Raw genomic sequence first — 17,233 nt, 5'->3', positions numbered from 1 at the left:
CAAAACTTCTCCTTCTTTGTAGGGATTCAGTAAGTAATATGAATGTAGAAATTATGATGGTCATATACCTATAGTACAGCTTAAAATATTAGGAGAAAGTGGTAAGCAGATCATAAAGGGCAAATACTTCATGCTTAGGTACAACTGTGTTTCTTTAGACCTGTAAAAGACCTGTGATTCTATTTTTTCTTTGGTGTGTGTGCATGTGACATTAGGCATATACTGATTTACTGGCTTACTCTTTCTACAGGCAAGTGAACAAGATATTCTTAAATATCTGATTAAATGGGGAGAGCACCAGTTGATGAAGAGGATAGCAGATCGAGGTGAGGATCCTTTAAACTGTGCAGTAATAAACCAAAATTGATGGCAGTTCTATTTGGTGAGTCTTAGGGAAATTGACTCTACTTTGTCCATAGTATAGTCAAAACAAAGCAAATGCTCTTGCTTTCTTTAAAGGTTTTGTTATCTAAATGAGAACACAGCATTCTGAGAGAGATGGGATTGTTTAGCCTGAAGAAGAAAAGGCTTAGGGATCTTAGCAGAGTCTATAAATATCTAATGGCAGGAAGCAAAGAAAATAGAGCAGCACTTTTCTCTTGGCACCCAGGACAAGATGAGAGGCAGTGAGGCACCAACTGAAATACAAGAAACTGTGAAGGTGGTCAGCCAGTGGCACAGGTTGCCCAGCTGGATGCAGTGAAGGGCAGTGTGTTGTCCCTTACCTGGGGAGGTGTAGGAAGAGGACAGTGGTGGTGACTGAAACAGACATTTAGAGGTCTTTTCAACCTCTATGACTGGCTGATTTTGAAATCTTGTTGGTTTCCTCTTGTCTCAGAATTATTTTTCTTATAACTAATTCATCAAATAAAAACCCCCTGTGGTATCTTGTTATGCAGGCTTCTCACAGTAGTCTTACTCTTAGTTTACTGTGTCAGCCTTTCACTTCAGTTTGAGTGTCTCTCTGACAGGAATCTGTGGTAGTGAGAAACAAGCCAACAAGTGGCACCAGTGTTTTCCCTAAAGTAGATGTAAATGTGTTTTTATGTGCCTAGATGCACATTATTGCTACAGTGGTAACTTCAAGGGCAATATTGCACATGTTGGATATGGGAACTAGATTAAACATGTATGTCTGAAATAACAAATGCAAGAATCTTGTAGTTCATCTGCTCTACAAAGTGTCAATCACATAGTGACATAAGAGGAGCAGAAAGGGGAGAACCTGCCTGAGTAAAAACAAAGTACTGGTGTAACTACTGCCTTGGGAAGGCTGGCCATGCTTCTGAAATCCACTGTTACTGCTTTGTCATGGACGTGTTTTATGAAATGCAACAAAAAGTTAGTTAAAGGATATGTTTCTAGTGTCATGAGTAAGTTTTTACCTATTTCCAAAACAGAATTTCCCATGTGTTTGTCCTAGGGCACATTGGAACATAATGGAGCCAGTTAAACAGTAACAGACCTGGGCTGGGGCAGAAGCTGCTCCTTTGGGATCACTGTGCAGCTTCTTGCTCTGGCATTCATTAAGTAAACAGCTCACATCTCTTATCTGGGATCAAGAGAAAACACAATAAGCAAAAGCAGAAATAACGATGACGCCAAATTCAGTCAGATTAGGGCCAGATTTAGTCTAGTAATTTCATTTCAATTCCTCAGTGGCACTCCTTGTATTGCAGCTCTGAATGTGTGATGGTGTCACAAAGCATTAGAGAATGTAACAAGCTGTGGCCAAAACTTTAGCTGCATGTACTGAGTCAGGGTGGGTATGTTTGACAGGTTTCCTCAAAGAGGGAAACTAGGCAGTCAAATTCAGGTTGGGTACAATACCTAAGATACACATGTGGACTGCATGGTCGTCTTGCTGTCTCCAGGATGATGTCACTCCTGGTACAAATAGGTGTCCTGTGACCATGAGATCAATTTGAGAGGGCTTGACACCATGTTACTGAGGTGGGTTACACAAGGAAACTAGAATAATGTATCCCTGAGGACTCTTGAGGCCTTAATTGATAAAAAGTGTCTTTGAAAACTGCTGGGGAATTGGCAGAGGAGCTGCAGGAGAGTCCTTGGGGAATCTGCTAGCAGGGAAGTACAACTGCTTTCATGGCATAGCTCTTAATAGAGCTTTCCAAATGTTTTTGGCAGATGCTATGTTTGTATTTTCTGCCTGGCTTACACTTTGAAGCTGGCAGCTGTGCCAGCGACCTGTGCTGGTATAAACTGAACCTGTCTTTGTGGATGCTTCATACAAGATTTTAAGGCATGTGATAGAATCGTGGAATCATTTAGGTTGGAGAAGACCTCCAGAATCATGGAGTCCAACCTTTGACCAATCCACCACCCTGTGCCCTGTTCAGTTGTTAGTTTTGTGGAACAGTGCTGATGAGCCCTACTAATATAAAATGAGAATTTTCCTCCTTTTCTTTAACCTCCCCTGTAAGGTAAGCCCTGTACCTCCTGCTATCCTCTTTAAACTTTCTGATGAAAACTTAGCATGTCTCGTTCCTTCCCACAGAGCCTAATTTACTCAGTGGTACTGCTCACAGTGTGAATAAAAGAGGTGTGAAGAGGAGAGATCTTGACATTGAAGAGCTGAGGGAGATCCTGTCTCCGCTTTTACCTTTTGTCCGCATTGAGCACATCTTACCCATGAATAGTGAAGTACTGAGTGATGCAGTAAGTCAGTAGTTTCATACAAATACATCTCTGCATGTTACAGTGTTCAGGTGTGAGGGGTTTCTTGCTTTGCTGGATGTTGGTTTTGTTTGTTTATTTTAAGGATTAACTTCTAAAATGTTATCATTGAGAGTAATAGATGTGTAACACTTTTTCTGGTTAGGTTTTGTGTTCTTTAAAATCTATCAAAAGGCTAAAAAAAAACCAGTGGTGTAAGGATTCAGTGTAAAGAATGCATTTATTGCAAGTTTTTGCCATATTAATATTTTAAAAACCATAAAACTCTTTCTTGATTCTTCAAGATGAAGAGAGGCCTGATTAGTACTCCTCCTTCAGACATGCTACCAACTTCAGAAGGTGGAAAGTCAAATGCCTGGCTGCGGCAAAAAAATGCTGGAATATATGTGCGGCCAAGACTGTTCTCACCATATGTGGAGGAGGCTAAGGTAATATCAGCAACACTTGACTGTTCTCAGATTGGAATCATCAGGGGGTTCTGTAAACAGGGAAAGATTTTGGGATGTTTTGTCTCTTTACATGTACTGGCCTAAAATACTAACATTTTCAGTTTAACAAGACTTACAAGATTGATCATCAGGCTCAAGTCTCTAGAACTGGTCAGAAAAATTTCAACAAAATTTTTTTTTGTCGAAATTGAAATGTTTGCGAGACAGATCTTGATGAAATTCCACCGGAAACAAAGCAACGTTCTGAGGGAAACCTCCCTGGTTTCCAGCCAGTTTGCCGGCCCAGCTCCTCGGCAGCCCTCCTGGCAGGCGGATGGCAAGGTGAGAGCCTGAGAGTTCCAGTCTGCAGCTAGTCAGCAACCTTGGTGCCAGCTCTTTCAGGCTCCCCAGCTCCCACCAGAGCTGGGTGGGGAACTGCTATTCCACTCGGCAGAGGACTGATATTTCATCATCTTGTTTAAATCAGAACATACCCAAAATCTTGTGATCCTCCGCAAAATGGAATAAATATCCTGTGTCCAGTTTGAATGAATTTGTTTCCCCCTTTGTTTCCCTCTCAAGCAATCGCTTCCCCATTTAATTTCTTGCATGAGCACTGTCAAGCTGAAGATCTTGTAGCATCTCTGGTGTTGACGTTTGGTGGCAGGGTGGAGATGGTGCTGTGTGGGGCAGGAATGTGCCCTGTTCTGTTGGATAGAATGGGAGCCTTTTGTGTCACTGACCAATGCCACCACTTCAGGTGGCTCTGACTTGAGTTGAGAGCTTGTGAGTCCCAGCAGTGCAGGTGACAACAGAACAAGAGGATCAGGTGAAGCTGTGTACATCCACATCACCTACAGACTCTGACATCTGCTCTGGTGAATTTGGAGTTCTTGCCCTGTGCCTAGGAGAGAAAATGTTTTTTAAAGATTTAAGATGTTGTTGATATCCTCTGTGAGGGAAGGGAAGAAAAAAAACTCCTTTGCATTTTGGGCAGAGCAGTTAGAGAGCACCAAGTGGCACTAAAATAGCAAAAGAAGACTAGCTGGTTAAAATGTTCTCTTTGTATCTTGGATTGCTAAAACAAACAAAAGCATGATAAAAGCTTTGACTCTTTGTTTTCAGCTATATGCTATGGGAGTGCTTTACTATTTATCCAGAGTAAAAAGTGCATTCTTAAAATCCCCATATCCCTGTCAGAATTTCTGCTTGTTAGTACTGGTTTCATATTATGCTGTTTATATTTTTAAATAATTTTAAGGCTTATTAACCTTAGAGGGAGGACTCTCATAGTCTCTGGTAACTTTACTCCTCCTATAGATAGTTTAATTATTGTGAAATGAAAAAATTGTGAATGAATGATTTTTTTTTTTTTTTTTAACTCCCCTGCTAGTCTCCCATTTTTTGAAATAAGTTCGTTTGATCTTAAGTAAGAATCTTCAAAGGGTAGGCCTAAATTCTTTTCTATTCTTTCCATGTCTGAGGAAAACGTTTCATTTTCAGGCTAGTGCCTTCTATTCAATGGCACAGAAAGTTGAGACTCATAGGCAGTAATTGTCCTAAGTCCAGAGGGTCTGGCCTCGAGAAGGTCAGTTCTAGTCTGACAGGTTAAAGTAGACAAAGCATCCTTCCCAGACTATTCTCCTGCCTGCTCTAAGCTCAAACTCAGCTATGATCATGCCTGGAAAACGGAATAGAAAATGCCGATAAAATGCTGGTAAAAAGCCAGACGTTTGTGACCTGAGAAAGTTACTCTGGTGTTACATGGCTGGCCTTGTGTGGCTGGGGCTGTGCTGGCAGCAGTGGCAGCGGGGTGTGTGCAGCGCCTTCAGAGGCTCTGGTGCTGTCGTTGCAGTCGGTGCTGGATGAGATGATGGTGGAGCAGACGGACCTGGTGCGCCTGCGGATGGTGCGGATGTCCAACGTGCCCGACACGCTGTACATGGTGAACAACGCGGTGCCGCAGTGCTGCCACGTCATCACCCACCAGCAAGTCAGCACCAACCAGAGCAGTCCTCCCTCAGTTATAGCCAACGAGATCCCAGGTGAGCTCCTGATTGTCCTGTGCCGAGTGAGCTCCTGGGAGTGCGTGGGTGCTTGGGGCTGGGGGGAGCGAGTGTCAGTTATTGAACTTCATCATTTCCTCGGAGAGTAGTTCTGCACCAGGAATAGTCCTTCTGCTTTGGTCTGTCCTAAAGACATTAACTGGTTTTGGATGGCAGAGTAACTAGTTGGACAACAAAACCCTTGGACTGGTTAAACACAGTAGAACGCTTGCTGGTGCCTGGCTCTCCGTTCTCAGAATTTTCTAAAGGGTTCTCAGTTGTCTACAAATCAGTTGTCCAATATAGGCAAGATCTGTGAGTCTGGAAAATTTCTTTCAGAAATCAAAAGCCAGAGAACATAACTTGTAAGGAAATCAGCTGAACTCAGTATGGCAGGAAAGTACTGGAAATGAGAATTCAAAACGCATTTACTTCAATTTACCAAATCCACTTCAGCTTTGAAGCCAAACCAACTTAATTCCTTGTGGAAGAATGTGTCAGAATGCATTTTTATAGGCTCAAGTAAATATGGCCTCTCCTGACTTCAGGATGATTGATGTGACATTCCCCATAGGCAAGCCAGTAAAATATATACTAAATGTATTTCGTCATTTATGCATATGAACTTTTGGTGTCAGACTGGAAGAATTCATCTAGTGAGGTTCCTAAAGCATCTAGCACTTCTTGCCTTTCGCCTGTCCCATTAGTACTCAGTGTGCATAGAGAAAACACTGGCAAAGCTTGCAACTGATGACAAGTTGGCAGCGTCAGTGGATGTTTTGGAGGGCAGGATTAGATAGCTAAATGACCAAGATTAAATTTTTATTCTGTGAAGGAAAATGCTGTGCCTGTGGCATTCCCCATTTTATAAGCTCTTTATATATAATTTAGGTCTCTCTTCAGTCAACTATGTTGAAAGGAAGTAGATAAACTATTCTTACAGATGCTGGACCCAGGACCCAAGTAATGGATTAAAATTGCTGCAAGAGAACTTAATTTGTAGTGTTAGGAAGATTTGAAACACTGTTTAATTATAAGATTTCTAAGGAAATTTGTAGACTGGTTTTGATCTGTTTGCTTCTTGTAGTCTGGGAAGAAACTTGATAAAGCTGAAAATGAGCTTCTGAGAACTTCTTTTTGAAAAAATTGATAAAAGTACCAATTGTTTGTTTAGAGATCTGGAGCCCTCAGCAAAACTGTGGCATCTCAGCAGTGCATTATAGTACTTGGATTTACGTCCCTAGAAAAATGTTAATATACTTAGGATGAATTGAATATAAAGTATTTCATATAAAATAGGACTTTGATAACACTTTCCTCAATCCTAATTTCCAAAGAATTTGAGAAAGGCAACAGGTTCTCAGAGGTTTTCAGTGTTTTGCCAAAGTTCTCATGTTCTTAAAAAAACAGCTCTGTTGGCAAGCATGAGACATATTGACCAATCTGAAACTCCCCTGTGTCTTGGTTTTGTACAATTTAATAGGTAGGAATTATTGCCAGTCCTTTGATTTGAACATAGATACGAGCTCTGAGCCTGGCCAGTAGTTGGAGCGCAGGAATTGTGTCCTGGCAACTGTCTGCTTTGCTTAGTCCTGTAATTAAGCAAAAGAATTGATTGGTTTGCCAGTGCTTTTTTTCTAGAATGGGCAGATGGGGCCCAGTTAATGTGAGGAGATTAAAGCCTGTCCCAGCCTCTAATTTGTACAGGAATCCATCCTGAAGCATGGATGGAGCGCAGGGAGTGCTGGGGGCAGAGCTGGGCAGCATCGCTTCCATGGACCTTGGGCCGGGCTCAGAGCAGGGGGTGCTTCACAGCTTGGCTGCTCCCCTCTGTCCCTGCCTTCTGCCTGAGCACTGTATTTGCACAAACCTGCTGGCAGTGTGTTTTAGTGCTCTTCCTGCAACACTATTGTAAAATTAGTTCAGCTGAATCCTGCTCTAACTTGAGGCCAGGTTCTGCAAGTGGTTGGGTTTCTTTACGCATTTTCCAGTTTCAGTCTGAATTAGAAATCTTTTAACTGAGATAATTGTATTTTTTTATATACATAATATTTCTTCCATGTGTTTTACGTGAATAATAGTAAAAAAATACCCAAACAAGCTAGCGTTTGAGAAGACAGTATTTTTTAATGAAAACCTTCTATCATTTTTATGCCTTCTAGTTTGGAGATCTGCTTCAGACTTCTCTTAGATCCTCTTTTTTAAGTATTAGCTAAATACTGGCTATAGCTAAACATCTGGTTGCTAAACCAGGTTTTTTCAGAAGAATTTAAGTGTGTGGAGGGTAGAGCCTTGAAGACTGGTTAGAATGGGTTCCTTCCCTCCCCTCTCAGTACAGGAGCCCCATTGAGGGAGGGGAATGTTTTGCACTACATATATGTCTCCTTCACATACCAATGTAAACTTCATGAAATTGGGACTAGTTGTAATTGTGTGGTGTTTCTCCTTCTCTGTTATGCAAATGTCTTTCACACTGTTCTTGGTGTATGATCTGTTTAATTTTTATGAGCTTTCATTACAGCCATCTGTCTAGTCATGGTAATACATAACACTTGTAAAGCTGGTAAAGGATCAGACACCAGGACTTACACACTCAGAGATCTGCATTTGTCTTCTCTCTTTATATGCACATTTTCCTTAGGACAGAAACACCACAGAGAAATATCATTCATCATCAAACCATGTAAGAAGTGGCATGAGAAAGTTTTGCAACAAGATAAATACCCAAAATTATACATTACTTTGCTTTGGAATGGTTTTTTAAAAATTATTTCAATATGACTGCATAAAACAACATAATTTTAACAGATTTTTGTTGGCTTACAGTTTGTGTAACTTTTGTAAAATGCCCTTTCTCTAGTTACATACTGGTGTTATGGTCTTTTGATTATAGAACTGCATTAGAAGTATGAAGTGTATGCCAAAAAAATCAATGAATTCTTGGCCTGTGCAATTCATGAGGGAACATTCAGTCGTTATTTAAGATATCCTGCCCCCACCTCAAATCGTGGAATTCCTGCATTATTAGGGGTTTACAAAGAAAGCTGTATTTGGGGCTCATTCTAGCAGAAGCTGGAGAAGTGGTGTATCTTTTTGTCATTTGTATTATGTGCATTATCCCATGTGGCTTAATGATGCTCCATGGAACATGTGTAAAGCCGAACAGTTCTTTGCAGAATGCTTCTTAAATAAAACAAAAGCCAAGGCGGCCTGATGTTAGATTTTTCCTTCAGAATAAATCTAACCGTTGCAATCAACTTTACTGTCTCACAGTTGAAAAAAAGGCCTCTCTCTTATCCCCCCTGCATTCTGTGTTATCCCTGCAGTTCCCAATCTCCTGGTTGTGAAGGAGATGATCAGGCGGCTGCAGGAGCTGCGCCACACGGAGCAGGTGCAGCGAGCCTACGCTCTGAACTGTGGGGAAGGCGCCACCGTCAGTTACGAGATCCAGATCCGCGTGCTGCGGGAATTCGGCCTTTCTGATGCTGCTGCTGAGCTCCTGCAGGTATGAAGGATGGCTGTGTAAGAGCAGGAAGGACTTGATTGTGTGCTCTGCAGTAGGAGTACTTGCTGTGTATACACACAAGTGCTTTGAAATGCCTGCGTGACTGTCCAGGTGCAAACGCCAGTTGCATTTGATGCATGCGATTTTATAAAGCTCTAAGTGCAATGTATAAATAGTTTTCTCAAGAGTCATTGCCATTCAGGAGGCTCTTATTGATACAAATCTTGGGGACAAAATAAAACTGCTAAAGATACAGTTGATGAGAACAGTAGAACCATAACTTGAAACCTAGATTATTATTTATTCTTAAGACAGAGAGGAGAAAAAGTGGTAGCTTATGCTGTAGGTCTGCACAGTACAAGTCAGGACTGGGAAACTAAAAATCCCTCTTCTGTTTATACACTGGTACTAAAGCTAATGCATTTGTTGGTCAACTTACAGTGAATCTGGTGCTTCTTGTCTTATTTTAGAAAAGCCCCAATCAGTTTTGCATGGTAGCTGTAGTCACCTTGAGTGTTGGTGAGCTGGTATTTAGCACAGCCAGGCAGTTACAGTATTAGCGTGTTTCTGAGAGTGTTAGTTGGGGAGATTTTTCTAGATGGCTTCCTACTTTGTCTTGTAACATGCTGGGTCTTTTACCTCTGCAGAATCCTCACAAATTCTTTCCTGATGAGCGATTTGGGGATGAAAGCCCACTGCTGACAGTGAGACAGTCTGGACGATGTCGTGTCAACAGCACTCCCACTGCAGAAACCATGTTTACAGAACTGGACTCTTTCGTGGCCTTCCATCCACCATTGCCCCCTCCTCCACCTCCATACCACCCACCAGCAACTCCTATTCACAACCAGTTCAAAGTGGGCTGGAAGCAAAGGGTGCCAAGTCAACATCCCTCCCGTTCCTTTTCTTACCCGTGTAACCACTCGCTGTTCCACTCCTCGCGGGCCGCCCCCAAGGCCGCCCCTCCCGTTTACCTGCCCGGCGCCAAGGCAGCGCCCCCCGACTGCACCAACACCGCGGCTCTGGGGCGCCAAACCGTGGCCGCAGCAGCGGCAGTGATGGCAGCTGAGAAACAAGTAGTAAGTGTTGGGATTTTTCCTTTTTTGCCTATTTCTTGCCACTCAAAGTATCTCATCGGAGGAACTGGCGAGAATGCTTATGATGAAGTAACTTGGCTTTGTTAAATAAATTCAGCACCTTTGTTGATTAGGAGGTTTTTCTACTGAACTGTCTGTCAGCATTCTCTGTCCCAAAGGCATGCCCTAATCCCTAGGAGAATAAAGATTCCAGAGCAGGAGCATTATTGGAGGGGCATATGGCACTCAAGGAATCTTCTGAAATCATAGAATCGCAGAATATCCTAAGTTGGAAGGGACCCACAGGGTCTGTTTCAGTGTCCAACCACCCTCTGGGTGAAGAACCTTTCAGTCCTGTCACTGCTCACAAGAGAGATCAGTGTCTGCCTCTCCTCTTCCCCTCACAGGAAATTATAACTGCAGTGGGGTCTTCCCTCAGTCTCCTCTAGGCTGAACAGACCAAGTGACCTCAGCCACCCCTTGTGCAGCAAATGTAGTTTGCTCTACACTAAAACAAAGCATAAGCCAGCTTCAGTAGTGGACTGCACCCTGTAATTCACAGGTAGAAGTAGTGGGGATATTTTGGCTATTTACAGGTAAGTAGTCTGAAGTAAACAGGTTGCCCTTTATACGTGTGTGAAAAGTACGAAAGCTTTACAGCTGAGAAGTATTTGAAAAGGAGTTGGCAAGCAGAAATTGGTAATTGCTAATACAAAGAACTTTGTTACAGCATTTAAAAGCAGTCATTATAGTTGCTGAAATACAATATGATGCAATAAAACCAGTGGACTATAGGATATCCAGTAAAGACATAGCTTTATGAAATACAGGAAATGCTGAATGAAGAATTTCGTAATTTATTTCTGCAGTGAAAAAACTGTCAGTGCATAGTTGTGCCACATTAGATGCAGATTTGATCCTCAGGTTCTGATTGGAAAAATGGTTTTTATTTTCTTCCCATTAGCATTTGTCTTAAATATATTGCACTTCTTTTTATATTTTAGAATAAAAGATATAACTTGATGTTAGAAATGTGTGCCATTGTTTGGTCAAAGGTGGGTTTCATAGCATGTCACTCTCCTTTGATCAATACTGATTTCCCTAAAGAAACTACATTGTAACCTGTTTCATGTCGGAAATATTTCTGCCAGAACACATCCATAAGTAATGCAAGGGGGAGCATAGGCTTAATATAGGTGATATTTTTGTTCTGTATTCTTTCTGCAATTTGTGAGTTACTTAATCAATGATACTAAAGTTGCTTTCATGAAAAATGATAAATGTAAGTAGAAATTCTCACTCTTCTGTCTGGAAGGCTGTAATATGAGCAATTCTGCACTGAGGCAAGCATGGGATAGGTGAGAAGAATGCTGTGCAGCAGCTTCCATGTACTCTGTGGATCTAGTGAGTGCTGTAACTGATGCTCCCCCAAGCCCTGAGGCTGTCCTGTACACACGTCTGCAGTTTACTAACTTTAAAATGGGGAATGCAAGCAGAAGGGTTGTGTCTGTAGTGATGACACGTGTGTGTTGTGGCTTCCCTGCACTGGAACTGTGTGCTGTGACAAACCATTTGTTAGGCTCTGCACCAAGTACCTTGTTTGGGTTGATAATTGTAAATGGCTTAGAGCAGGCCTGCCTTTAAGAAGTTCAGCAGTACTTTGTCCTTTACTGCATGTGCAAGGTAAGGTGCATTTAAGAGGAGCTGTAATTGTGACACAACAGCTTCATGAAGGAAAGAAGCCAGAAGGTGAAGGTTGGTGGATAGATATGTTCTTTAAACAGTGCAGGGAACTTGCAGGCTGAAGTTGGCAAGACTAAAGTAGATTAAGAAAATGCCATTTTGAATTACAAAAAGTATCCTAAATACAGTTTGTGTTTAGCCCTACTCTTTGTTTCCATGGACCAATTTCTTTTCTTTTCCAGTGTACTCAGCCCCTGCTAAATGAGCTGATGCCGGACATCGCAATGGGTGTGTCAGCAATGTCTCTGAAGGACAGAAGATTACCAGAGCTCACGGTGGACACGGAGCTGAGCCAGGCGGTTACAGAGGTAGGGCCCGGCCCACCCCAGCACATTTCATGCATTCAGAACAGGCACATGCCTACTTCTCGGAAAAAACATGCAATAGAGCAAAAAATAGATGCTCGAGAAAACCCGCAGGAATATCCTGACTTCTATGACTTCTCCAATGCTGCATGCAGACCCTCTACTCCAGCACCCAACAGGCACAGCCCTTCACCTTCACAAGGCATTTATTTTGGCCCAGATTTGTACAGCCACAATAAGGCATCACCAAGTGGCTTAAAGTCAGCCTATCTACCTTCCCAGATATCTCCTAAAAAGCAAGAGGATTCTAGGAGGGAGTACCTGCTCTCACAAGACGGGCATCAACACAGGCAAAAGAATGAGCCAATACACCTCGATGTCTTAGAACAGCCTCCCCAGCGGCTGGACTTGGCACTGGCTACCCAGGAGAATGCTGGGAATGGCCCTGTTCACATCAGGGGAAGAACAAAAATGGAAACGGATTTAACCTATGGGCTAACCTCCAACAGACCTTCACTCTCTGCATACAACTCTGACGTGCCAGAAGAGAGACCCAGTAGGAGACTGGCAGATGATGAGCCATTGGAACATGGAGCACAGAGAAACGCAGATTTGGAAAGGGAAGACGGAGTAAGCAGAGGAAGGAGGTCTCCAAACAAACCAGACTTCCTGTACAAAAAATCTGCCCTATGAAAGCAACCTCCACTATTTCTCTGTGCCTAAGAGTTGTAAACATCCCATTCCTTGCAACTTTTGGCCTGACTTCTGTCAGAGAAATTCTTTCATGCCAGCAGAAAAATTCAGCTTTGCTCACTTGTTTTGTACATACATTGCTTTATTAGAGACAGCATGTTAGCAGTTTGGTTTTAATGCTGCTTCTGGGTTTATTTTGTCGCAATTTTTTTTGAGCAGATTTAATTAAGCCTTTTGAAAAAACAGAAACTGGTACCTTTTTTCTACAACCTGGTAGCCTTTTGCACCTGTACATCTATTTTAGTGTATTAGTTTTGTACTAATATGTTAAACTTTAATGTCACATTTAAAGGACTGTATTTTCATACTTTTGCATTTACCCTTTCACATGCTGATTCTCTATGTGCATTGGGTTGCACATGATGAAATGTATTTTCTTATGAGATAGTAACAGTGCTTTTATTTTTTAATTATAGGAATTCCAAAGAACAGCACATCAAAAAAACTACATTTTTAGTTGGATTTTTTTTTTGTTTTGTTTTAGATTGAAATCTTCCTGATTTTTATGACTATGGCAAGAATCCAGTCTGATATTTTGTTTGAAAAGTTCTGGCAGCTGGCCTTATCTTTATATACATAGCAAACCCACTTCAAGAATTATATTTGGGGTTTTAAAAATCCAGAGGGATATTTAGGAATCCAAATTCCTGTGAAATTCACTGGAATATGACAGTATGAGTCTGTTTACTTTTGTTTCGGCTGTGACCATGGAGAACTCCATGACCACGTGGAAGCAGGAAGCACTTACTAGACAGACTAGAATTGCTGATTTGCCCATTTAGAAATAAATCTAGAAATACTGTAGAAAATACAGTAATTACTTGTTCTTCCAGCTGCTCATCCGTGGGTAAGCAAAGACCAGGTGAGCGGATTCCTGCAAACTCGTGGAGTGTCAGGAAGACGAGGCACAGAACCTTCGCTGTTGCCTGAACAGGTGGGAGGGTTTCCCTCCCGGGGTGACAGCCCATGGCCTTGCTTTCTCCTGCCTGTGCTTACTAAAGGGCTTCACTCTCAGTGACAGTGTTCCTTACCTGGCCTCATGTGGTGCTGGCCCCACAGGTGCAGCTGTTCTGTGAGCAGAATCCAAGTGAAGAGTCACTGCTTCAGCATCACCACACTTTGGCGCTCTTAAATTGCACCTCCATTGCCTGATTTGCTTTTTGAAAGCACAGAAATGAGATTCCCCTGTTAACAGGGTGTGAAGAGGGAAGGATGCTAATCTGGGCTGGCTCTTGCCAGTGGGGCAGGGTTCAGCAGAGCACCAGGGAAAGAGTTGTAGTTATGAATTACATCCTTAATACTCGTGGTGCAGTTCTAACAACAAATTCATTGCATTCACTGATCCCTATCTGATGCCACTGCAGAGTAATGATTGCTGGTAAGGTCCTGTTTGGTGGGGGGTTAAATGCAGTTTCTGCAATGAGTTTCTCTATAGCAGAAAGCTATAGTCCCAGGTGTGACCTAAGGACTTCTTTAAGGTTAGGTTGAATTGTTTCCTGCAGCTCAAAGTGCTTAATACTGTTTAACAGAAATCTTGCTGCAGCTTTACTTTTGGTTTTAGTTGATGGCAAATTCTTACCTGATGTGTTTCATTAAAGTATGGAGGGCCTAGAACAACACAGTGTTACTGAAATATTTTGAATACTGTGTTTCCAAACTACCAAATAGCTCCTAGATGAATTAAGATATGGGTCTTTGAACCAATAAACTCTGTGTCTCCTGCAGACACATCTATAGGCCTGCTTCTGTGGTGGTTCTGCAGGTGCTCCTTTTGAGATGCAGCCATGGAAAGCATGGTGTAGGGCTGGAGCAGAAACTTGCCTATACTCTGCAGGTGATGTGTCTTGTGGGTGAGGGGAGATTTTTTTTTTCCCTCTGTCAGCTTTTTTTAATCTTGTTTTTTGCCCACAGTCAAGGCACTGGGTGGTCCTGGCTTCATCACCCATCTGTGGGATTTCCATGGGACTGTGGTGTAGAACACTGTTAAATGCAAGAAGGTGTCAGTGGAGGGGTGGTGCTGCTGCAGGTTCAGGGGCTGAGGCTCGTTGGGTTTCTCCTGAAGAGTTGAGCACAGTGCTGTCTGACTGCTCCAGCTGCACACAAAGGTCTCATCCTCACCAGCATGAGACCAGCTCAGTAGAACCAGTACCTTTGAGCACACACCCTGAAACTCCCTGGACTTGCATCATGTATGTGTTGGCAGCTTAACTACTAAAAAACTACAGCTGCCCTCAGAAAACTTATTATTCTCAATATTTTTGCCTAAAACTAATAGATGTACTTCAGGAAAACTACTTTGATTATCACAGTTTGATGTGGCACTGTGTACTTGGGCAGAGGTGGGACTGAGAACTACAGACAGAACTTTAAAGCATGAAATTTGTGGTGGGGGGGTGTGGCTGATGAAGATGAGAAGTTCTGAGGTTATGGTTTGAGGGAAATCATGAAATGCTTTGGCTTTGGAATAAGCTGGTGAGAAATGCCTCTGGGGAGGACGTGTCTGCATTTTAGAATACAAAATTGTTTCTGAAGTCTCAGGAGCTGTGCAGTATTAAAAAAAAGGATGAATAAAGTGTTTAAAAGTAGATGCAGAATGAAAGACAAGTCCTTCTGAGGCCACAAAGACAATCAGGCCATATAGACAATCTGTTTTCACTTGCATATTTTGAATTGGGAAGAAGATGGCAGCTAATGGCAGCTGGTTTGAAGTGGAAAAGAAGGATTTCTTGAATTACTGGAACTTTAGTTTTGTACTCCAGAGCAGGATTTCCTACTTGGGATGTGCAGAGGGGTGAGACCATTTTTCATGGCATCATTATTCAGAAGCCAGTGTTCATCCTACATCTCACTTGCACACCACACATACCTGTGCTACCTGCTACTCCTTGTTCTCTGTCTACTGAAACTTTGGTGCAGAAGCTCCTTGTTTACATGAAGCACTTTCTGATTAGGCTGGAAATTGACATCTTTTCCTTCTATAAATTAGATGGAAATGACAGATTATTGACTATTTTGCTTGAGGATAGAGTTATAAACATTGTTTTTTTGAATGAGGGAGACTCATGTTCCTTGTTCTATTAAAGAGAGAGCTCAGACTTGCGTTTAGTGAGCAACATGCAAAAAGGTCTTATTCCCCTTTCCCCAAACCCAACTCCTCTTTTCCTTAATATATGGATGAATAACTTAATTCCTAAAACACATTCTTCCTTTGAAATGTTTTGTTGTTCCACAGAATTACTGTAGTTGTGTATTAGTAACTGCTGTGTTGATTGGCAGTTTCATGTTGTATTTTCCTGTTCTTAAGGATTTTCACTTATGAAAATTAAGGCTGTGGCCACCTGTACTTGTAAGCCTTGGGTTTTGGTCCCAGAATGTCCCAAATGTAGGTCTTTAGGGGTTTCTTTGGTTTGGGTTTGGGAAAGGGGTGGGGGCAAGGGAGGTTGGGTGTTTTGTATGGGTTTTTGGTTTGGTTGTTTTGGTTGTTTTTCTGGTTTTTTGGGGTTTTTTTGTTTTTTGGTTTTTTTTTTTGAAAGAACACTAATGCTGTTTGAGGCACTGTTCTTCTAATAATTCTATGCTTCTATGGTAGAGGTGGTGCTGAGCCCTGCTGGGTGCAGGGAACAGCTTCAAGGGAAACTTGTAAAACCGTGTTTGGGGTTTCTGTAATTACGTGTACTGCCAGAAGGCAGCCCTGCCCTCGGCAGTGTTAAGAATTTGTTTCTTGTCCTTGTGTTGTTACTGGTATAAAGTCAAGTGCCTTCAATGCTAAAGGCTCAGAAAACTTTCTTAAACTGACTTCATGTCCTATGCAAGTGTTTTTTCTACAACCTGCATAACCAGTACTTTGTAAAACTTGTTTACGCTTCAATTGTACATAGTGTTTTTTTAAAAAAAATAGTATTTTTATTTAGGTACCTCCAAACTTGAATTCTAGTCTTGTGTGATGCATTGTAAAACAATACATTTCTCTTTTGAGTACCATTACAGTTGTAAAAAGGTTTTCACTGGTTCTATTTTTCTACTGTTGCTGAGAAGCATGTAACACTGACTTTATCCTACGTATAGTTGGCATTTCAAATAAATGGCTTGTATAGAACGTGGTTGTGTGGCTGCTTCCCCTGACCTGCTGCTGCCTGGCTGCACCCAGCACCCTGCCCTGCTCTCTCCAGGCTGCAGTGACCGGGGCTGGGGGAAAGGAGCCCCTCCAAGTGAAAAGGCTTTTGGGAAAAAAGGGGCACGATAATGCTGTGAACACCAAAGACGTGGTATCAACCAGTGTAAAAAAGGGACTTGAAATTAGTCACTGATCAGGCAGTTAATACAAGTGAAAAGCATTTCAGTGAAGTAGCTGCAGCCTAACTGACTGAGGCCATGCCTTGTGAAAGGCAGTAGGGCTGCTCAGAGCTGGGCCTTTGGCCGCAGCCCCGGGTGCAAGGAAGCGGGTGTTCATTTTCTCATCAGAGCAGCTGGACAGATGTTCAGTACCCAGCATTCCCAGGCTGCAGTTCCCCTGACAGCTATTCCAGCTGACAGTTCATTACATCTGTGTCTCAGAAACAAGTGCCTCACTGCTTCAGAGCAGTGACTGAAGTTCATCTGGCCTGGTCCCACTCTGATGTACAAGAGCAAAATACCGTGGGTTCCATCCTGACTCGGAGCACAGGGGGGTTAGGAGAGGGGG

At 42.3% G+C, this 17,233-nt stretch overlaps 1 protein-coding gene across 3 annotated transcripts in view; it reads left to right on the top strand.

Annotated features, from left to right (window-relative positions):
* BTBD7 (BTB domain containing 7) overlaps positions 1 to 16,648 on the top strand; it is a 51,529-nt gene extending 34,881 nt beyond the window's left edge. For 2 of the 3 annotated variants that reach the window (XM_059850201.1, XM_059850200.1), the window contains exons 5-12: positions 251 to 326; positions 2,519 to 2,679; positions 2,982 to 3,125; positions 3,354 to 3,467; positions 4,981 to 5,170; positions 8,497 to 8,675; positions 9,323 to 9,754; positions 11,677 to 16,648. In XM_059850201.1, the coding sequence (XP_059706184.1) occupies positions 251 to 326; positions 2,519 to 2,679; positions 2,982 to 3,125; positions 3,354 to 3,467; positions 4,981 to 5,170; positions 8,497 to 8,675; positions 9,323 to 9,754; positions 11,677 to 12,492 (2,112 nt within the window). In that variant the 3' untranslated portion in view covers positions 12,493 to 16,648. The remainder of the gene's footprint in view (positions 1 to 250; positions 327 to 2,518; positions 2,680 to 2,981; positions 3,126 to 3,353; positions 3,468 to 4,980; positions 5,171 to 8,496; positions 8,676 to 9,322; positions 9,755 to 11,676) is intronic. The other variant, XM_059850202.1, reaches the window with a different exon arrangement.
* The last annotated feature ends 585 nt before the right edge of the window (positions 16,649 to 17,233 follow it).

The sequence above is a fragment of the Haemorhous mexicanus genome, chromosome 6 (genome assembly GCF_027477595.1).
Source record: "Haemorhous mexicanus isolate bHaeMex1 chromosome 6, bHaeMex1.pri, whole genome shotgun sequence".
Classification (NCBI taxonomy): Eukaryota; Metazoa; Chordata; class Aves; order Passeriformes; family Fringillidae; genus Haemorhous; species Haemorhous mexicanus.
The sequence above is the reverse complement of the archived record's forward strand: the minus strand, read 5'-3'. Positions and strand labels throughout refer to the sequence as shown.